Below are 8,372 nucleotides of genomic sequence, written 5' to 3'. Positions count from 1 at the left end.
AGGAACAATTGGTATCTAGTAGTAGTACTTCAATGCTGATGACTGCAGCAGCAGCTGCCTGGAAGAAATTGTCTTTCTCTTGAATATTAATGACACTAAAATGGGAGGATTTTGTTACATTTGTTTTAAAAGAATAATTATAACTAAAGAATGGAAGTCAATTTTTAAAAAATATTTTATTAATTGGGAAACCGAAGGGCCGTGATTCATAATTGAAGTCATGTTGGATGATGCCAGCCTTTGTAGATAAGGAAAAAGTCGAGGAAGATAAGAGACTAATTTTAACTTGATGTCTATCTTATGTCCCGGAAAATAATTTAACCATCACATTTTATTTGGACTTGAGGATTAAAAAGGGAAGCATGATTAGTCACTTTCTAATTAACCCATTTACTGGTTCAAGTAATACTTAAAACTATTACATAATTTAATGATTGATGGTCACTTTTCCATTGCCAAAAATAACAATGCATTTCAAACCTCGAACGATACAGGATAAGATCCTGTTGATTTGATTTAATTTGCCAATCAAATCAATAATGATTACATTTACAAATTCTGCAACTTTGAAGTGAAAGCACCTGAATTGAATTGCTATACTAGCATAATTGTAAACGTTATATTTAGGATGTCATTTTGTTCAACTTGTTGGTTGCTTTTGCTATTGCAGAAATGATGGTGTATGGTTAGCACTGGGAGAGGAACTAGTGTGCTGTACAATTTTCTATTCCACTCAGAAGTCGACTCTAAATTGGGAGAAATACTTGACAGGAACTCCATGTAAGAAAATCTGTTCTGTCAGCTCCAAAACTGGGGCTCCGTATCAATATCGTAGAATTCTGAAGATTGGAAATACAAGATAGTGATTTGAGCTGGAATCTGGAGAGGAAGTGTTAACTTTTTTTAGTACTTGCAAAGGTACATAATTTTCCTTTCAGATTGACTTACTTGTATGTTGTCACTGTACCAGTTAATAAACCTTAGCAATGTAGGCAGCACAAAAACAGTATTTCACAAAATGGAAGTTTTATTTTATGCTTTATACAAGAGGTAAATAATAGAAGTTTATCTACAAACACAGTTAAAGCAACTTTTAAAATCAGGGTAGCTTGGGGAACACGCTATTTTTTTTTGAACCAGCATTAATTCAGTCTTTACACTGAGACATTGGATATTCACATTGGGAATAGACAGTCTACCTCAGACAATTTGTCCTGTTTTCTCTTGTACTGCATTCAACTTGAGACTTGCTACAAGCCTCATTTTGTACACTTTGCAGCATGTGATTCGGGCTATATTCAGGTTGTCAATAATTAACTATTAAACTAATGATGAAATTATAAATAGCACCCACACTGACAACAGTGCCATTTTGACTTCAATCAATGAATATTATAGTTATGCCACTGCTTGTTTCAAGTGATTTTTTTTTACAATCTATAGAATAGAGCTGCTCTCATATGTTAAAATCTAGACTTGAGCACAATTTCCTCCATTCTACAACAGCCTTGGGTGGAACTTGATCAGTACTTCTACTTTTGGCCAAATAATGCTGGCTTTTAGAATCAAATGTGCCCAGTTGCTAGCTGGGAGTGAGATGGTTAGGGAGAGAGAAAGAAGAGAATGATGGAGGTCTACCCAGATGCTTTTAGTAGACTAGAATACACGTGCTGCTGCTGTTTTAAGCTGTGCTGTGTATAAACTACAATACTTGCCTTATAATTACCCTACTGTTGAGACAAAAGCCAAAAGTATATTTTGTTAAGCTAATATAATTTGAAAAAGCTAAGTGAAATTTGGTAAGTGAAATTGCTTAATAGTAAGTTGGCAGGTTAGCGTGGATAGGCACAGTAATGTAGGTTAGGGTAGGGGAAAGACCATTGACCTTAGGTACACACCTAGTCTTATGAAGATTTTTTAAAACATTTTTTAATTTCACTGACTTTCTGAAATAGGACCAGTAATACAGTTAAGTGAGTTTACAAACAGTCTTAAAATCTCTTATGCATAGATGTATGTTAAGCCACTTATGAACAACTACCAATCTCTAGAGTGTGGTAGCCCTGAAGCTTTATGAATGACAACTGTGCATGCTCCAACAAGCCAAAAGATGGAGCTGGCAGTAGAACCCAGTGGCAATATTGCAAGTTTGCAGCAAATTCTGTAGGTGCTACATGGCGATATTGCTTGATTTGGAATGGAGGAAGGAAAATGCTTTGAAAAACATGTTCAAGGTACCTGGACCAACAGTGTTATGTAGTGTAAATTCTGGTGACAGCACCATTTGCAAATGTGATTTATATACACTGGGTATAGATAGGTTAGATATAAATAGTAATGAATGGCAGGAAACTTAATAGGCGGAGGAAATACAGCTTACAGTGGTGGTGACTATCAACATTTTAAATGTCAGGTTATTCATTATTGGAACTGTCAATTTCAACTTGGAAAAAGGTATTATGGATAGGGGAATAGGTGCACTACAACTTCTATCCTAAATTTTCAATGATCTGTGCAGAGAAAATTACTGTAAATACTAAATTTATGCATTATTCCTCAAATTCCAACCAGAGAGGAGGGAACAGAATCTCTTGGACATCTTTGAGAATTTAGGACAGCATCAGGCAATGATTTTTCCAACAAGCATCGAACTAAGTGGTGGTCTCTAGTTATTTTGATTTAAGATACAAGTGATCTGCAAGAAAACTCATTTAATACTATTTTGGGAGAACTTGTCAAAAGTAACGGCATGAATCATGTATAACCAAGGACCATAGAATTCTATGGCAATTTGAGACCAATTTCTATGGCAAGGCCAACCAAACTGAGGCGAAACAATATTAAAATTGTAGAATGGGGCATCTCACTTATGGGTATTTAAACTGTTTACTGTGCAATAACTGGGAATTCAAATTCTATGTACTGTATTGTTGGATTTTAGCTAGATAGTTATTGATTCTCAAACAAAACTTTGAGCTGCTAACTGCAAAGTCAGTTTTAAGGTTAAATAATTGCACAGTATTTCATATCCTGCAAACTTAATTTGCAAATCAAGGTGTAAAATGTATAAGTATTAAACTGCTTTGATCAGTTTGTATTCTGGAGACCAACGGCGATAGATTTGAGGACCAGTCCTGTTTTACATTCTATGAATTCTGACGTTTTTATAGGAATTTATCTATGCTGTATTCTATCAATTTTTAATTGGCTTTGATGTCATTTTGGAGAGTTTTTCTATCTTTAGTGCTCTTAGGGAAAGGGAAAAATGCACAATTCTTTTTATTCTCAATAATAGAACTTGCATTTAAAAAGTATGTTTCATAACTTCTGGACTTTACAAAAGGTAGATGACAAGCTAAGCAGGTGATCATAGGCGAGCAATTGCCTATACTTACAGCTTACTGAATTTGAAAGTGGAAGGGATAGTTAATTAAGTTGCAGGAAATCACTGAGCACTAGTGACCCTGTCTACAACATTAGATTATTAAATGCAACCCCATCCAGCCAAACATGTCAAGGTCTGTACCTCACTGTGGGCTTGCACGAAAAGGGGAGAACGCATGGCTATTTTGTTAACATGAAGCATAGGTATCTACTGCATTGACTCAGCCTCCTGGATAAGAATGGTACAGTTCTCAGGAATTTTGTCAGTTCAGGTTACTTCCCAAGTTTAATTTAAGAGCAATCCTGAATACAGGCTTACTTCCAGTTGTGTAGGAAGGGAGCCAATCAAGTTACTGGAACTTTTTCATCTTTGTTTCAACCCTGCTGCAAAAATGAAAACTTCATTTATTTTCACTTTCAAATCTGGAAGATATTTTGTAGGAGACAAAAGTTACTGTCATGGAAAATCATCGATGTGAATTCTAAATTAAAATGCAAGTTTCCAGCTAGCATAAATTTATAAAAGTTTACAGATACAGTGTGCAACATTGGGAGTGGAAAGCACATCCTCTACCACAGGATGTCATTACAAACAAAGGAATGATAAGATCATGTTGACCTGTCCTAAAAGTACACTGTACACATAAATGACTTGGTTGAACATTTAACTTATCTGGCATGAAGGGTATGACAAATGAAAAATATTGTACCCACACTCGGATTAGACTGTCCAATCTCTACAAGCAAGAATGCATATGTTGGATGAATGTAACCAGATATAGTAATCAATTCGGTGTATAATTGCACAGGCCAAGAACAGTTGGACAGGGCTGCTGTAAAACCAGCAGCACAGTTCTTGTATTTTAAAATACACACACTATGCAGTAAGACTGGTGTGTTTGGGGGGGGGGGGGGGGGAGGGGAGGAAGAGGTTATGATCAATAGTAATACAAAGCTCTGCTTACTTATTAAACTTTGGTTAGTACCATTAACCAATTAGAAGTTTCTCTTTCACTTTTGTTTCTTCAATTAACTAATTAATTTAATCCATCATAAACATATAATTGAACCCACAAAAAAGCACTTGGAAATATTAATTGTTGCCAAGTAACTACTGCTGGCTGTTACTGCTGTAAGGGGAAAGACATCACATGTTCCTGCACATTATATCAAACTAACCATCAAAATACTGTGCTGAAATAGTTTTTTGCTATATCACAGTAATGATGTAATTTAAGGCCTTTTTGGTACTATTGTGCCATTCATTGGGTGTGTTCTCACCTATAACTATGATAGTTTTTTTTACCATTCTGTTAGTTTCTGACTAAATCCTAAACTGCCTGTAATCCTGCCATTCTTCTGTAGACAAAATTCCTGTTACCCATGATTTTGTTGCAACAGCTATTTATGAATATACACAGTAACTGGATCTGTTTAAGTGGTCTACTGAGAGATTAGAATATACATATTAAAACATGTAACTGCTGCACTGAAAGTGGCTTTTGACAAAATTCAAAGAACTGCTCCAGCATTACTGAATGCTCAACATTCAAAGTTGTTAAGTCATATTACTAAAGTCAAACCTCCAACAAAAACTCTAGTAATATGAACTGAATCTGCCAGTCCTGGCTAATTTACTTTACACTTTAAGAAGATTATGGTACTATACAACTTCAACTGCTAACAGCTCGGATGATAACCAGGTTTACTTCTAAGTGACCTTGACAAGTGAGAGCAAGAAGCCTACAACTGACAGGATTTTGGTCAATGAAATCAGATTCAATCTACAGGATATGTCTCATGTTGTAGACCTGTGGAAGTTGCTGTACATTATTAAGTGTAACCTTGGACATATACAAGGAATCTGTTGGTCTATCAGCACAAACACAGTCAGTCACAGGATTCTGTAGCTGAGTGTTCTAATAAAAAGCTGCCTTTCGTTTTACATTCAGGTTCTGCTCACTTCTCAGAAAAGTGGCAGAGAAGGAAACAAAAAATAACTGCATGCTATAAAATATATCACAAAGCTGCCAGATGTGCATATTGGCCATATGAGCTTGATAACTAACTAAACCAAATAGGGTTGGTAAGAATAGTAAATATACACTACCAAGTAGCAATTTCAAATTTTGCTATCATTGTGTCCCAAATAACTGTCATTGAATAGCACCAGAATTAAATTCTTGCCTGTTTTAAATGTTTTTAGTTACGTGAAAATATTGTAAAATGTTCAGTTTTTCCAAATGTGTAATTATTTTGGCTTCCTTTCATGGCTTTAGTTTGGAACTCTACAGAAACCACATTCAGTACATAATATGCCGTGCCTTAGTGCAATTTGTAGTATTTCGGCAACATTGTTTTTGTAAATACTTATACAAGCCTGAAATTAGATCTATTTCAGATATTCCAAATCCAAATTTCAAAACTTTAAAATTCATCAGAGCACAAGAAAAATTAATGGCTTTAAGTTAAATTTGGATTTGGAAACCATATAAAACAAATGTTTAAACATCACTTCCAATTATCGAAGCTACACCCAACAGGAAGACCCTATGCTTGGTTCCTGACCTGCAAAGCTTTGTAATGATAGCATAAAATTGAAGGGTTGTTTGATTACATGGAAGTGCTTTTTTTGTTCAACTGAAAAGTACTTATTTTGAGAAATAATTGTTTTCCTGATTGATTCCAAAAGCACAGACTTCTAGCACAGAACCCACACCCGTCAAGTGCAGACATTGGCAAATCGTGGCTGTACTTCCCACGATTTTATGCAAAACGTTTTAATGGATGAAACACTGTGTAATATGCACTTCAACTCTAGGAGCCTTAAAGTAGTGATCACAAAAAGATCAAGTCACAACTTGTAGAAAATATAACAGGCAAGATTTTTAAATGAAAAAGTGCCTAATTTTTTTAAAAACAACAAAAATTTGAATATTTTTGATTTAAAATGATTAATTCTAGAGCTTCAGCTATGGGCAAAAGTTAAATTGAAACACAAAAGACAAAACTTAGTGGTTTTAAAATTTCAGTCTAACAAGATATATCCCTAAATATGCAGGCTGTGGACTGGAATCTATTTCTAGTGCTTTTATAGCTGACACCAACATATGATTTTACCATAGTAACAATAGAACCTTTCACTTTTCTCTATATGTATACCATTAACAGTGTGCTGCAATGTGCACATATGCCAACAGCTAAAACAGATACAAAGCTTATGGGTTTCTATTCCTGCAAAGCTAATTTAATAACTTTATTGGTTTGAGGGTTTCAAGTTGCTGCTTCTGAAGGGGACAGAGAGGTCAGGGTTATGCTTACAGTAATCAGGCCAATCTATTGTAGAACCAAGGTTGGAGTGAGGCAAAGAAAAAAGATTAAGATTGAACTATTTTTAAGCTGCTCTGAATACATGCAGGGACAAATAGATAAGAGACGCTAACTTTATGACAACACAATACACCACTTAGAAGGCACAACATTAGCACAAATAAAAATAAAAAACAAAAGAAGAAAACAGTCCCTAAGATTTTACTTCATAAAACTTGGAGCATCAAAAGGGACTGAGATGCACTTTCGTTTCTTTCACACCAAATAAAATCAGCCAGAAATTACCAATTTGGTAAAATGTTCTTCATTGATCTCTATTTGGGGTAGTTTTTTTTTATACAGTAAACAGATTTTTAAACAATCTGATTGGTGAGGTCTCCACAAAGAGAAAATCTCTGCAGGTTTTATAAAGGAAATGAAGACCTTCAAGTGCAGGTTAGAAACAATTTGTCAGGAAGTCAAACTTTCTGACATTGTTCAAATCACATCAGAACTCGGGGCTACACAACAAGATGCTCTTCAGCTTAAAAGTGCAATATTTTAAAAAGGCTTGTATTTTCCAACTAAATTGACACTAATGGATTATCTGCAAGTACACAAAGAAACAATCTGAATAGTGGTCATGCTTTGTAGCCACAATGCTATGCACCATGTCTTATTTCTTTCCTCAAAATAATGCAATTGCCTTGTGCATAAGTATTGTAGTACAGGCACATGTCCTTAACCTATTATGTTTTCCACAAAAGTCCAAAGCTGAAGTAGCTTGTCATATTGTGATCCCTCAGACATATCTGCAGGTAGCTTTAGAGTTGTCCTGACTATATTGATGAGGACAGCTTTATGCTGCAGCTGGAGTAGCCTTCATCGCTACCAACACTTTGGAGGCTGCTGTGGTCATCAAGGTCACTGATGCTGGAAGTGCTAATATCGTCCATGTCTCTATGGGAGAACTCTGTGCTCTCAACATCCACTTCAATCTCTTCTGGAAACAAGCAAAGGCAAAATCATTAGCACCAAATCAGGTTATAGTGTCATATAGATTGGTTGTTTTTGAGATTTAAGTTATAGCAAAATAATTTTATAGATTTGTTGTTTACAAGCTTATATGTTGCATTAGAATAATTTTAGAGGCTATTCTCATGGCATGGAGTCTGGCTAGACAGAAACATGCCAAAGGCAAACCTATAACACTGTAGTGCCAACTCTGCGGCTTCATACTCAGTTATAATTCAGTTATACTCAACAACAGATTGCTTCACAAAACTACCCCTTATAAATGGACCCCAATTCCTGCTGTGTATATACATAGTAGAAAAAAAATAGTTTCTCAAAGCCAGTATTCTTCCTGACATGCCATATTGCAGGTGACATAGTTAAATTATATTAAAAAATGCATGTTCATCCATAAACAAGCCAATAGGCAAAATAATACAAATACATGACAGAAAATACAGCAGTTTGTTAACGTTGCTGGAAATATATCCTTCTGAGCCCTTCTAAAAAGCCTCATTGAGCTTCAGCTTACATTGATCTTGTCACGCAATGGATTATGATCATGAGCAAACAAGGTTATTGTGGGTTCTGGATGTGCTGCTATACATCAGTGTATAGCATCACGAGAAAATAGAAGGTGATTGTGGGCAACAAAAACTATGAAA

General features: G+C 35.3%; 1 protein-coding gene across 1 annotated transcript in view; it reads right to left on the bottom strand.

Moving 5' to 3' along the window:
- Positions 1-1,009: 1,009 nt before the first annotated feature.
- mxi1 (max interactor 1, dimerization protein) overlaps positions 1,010-8,372 on the bottom strand; it is a 64,432-nt gene continuing 57,069 nt past the window's right edge. The window contains exon 6 of the mRNA XM_078223200.1: positions 1,010-7,696. Coding sequence (XP_078079326.1) covers positions 7,533-7,696 — 164 coding nt within the window. The 3' untranslated portion in view covers positions 1,010-7,532. The remainder of the gene's footprint in view (positions 7,697-8,372) is intronic.

This window comes from Mustelus asterias, chromosome 11 (genome assembly GCF_964213995.1).
Source record: "Mustelus asterias chromosome 11, sMusAst1.hap1.1, whole genome shotgun sequence".
Classification (NCBI taxonomy): Eukaryota; Metazoa; Chordata; class Chondrichthyes; order Carcharhiniformes; family Triakidae; genus Mustelus; species Mustelus asterias.
This window is presented reverse-complemented; position numbering and strand designations above follow the sequence as displayed.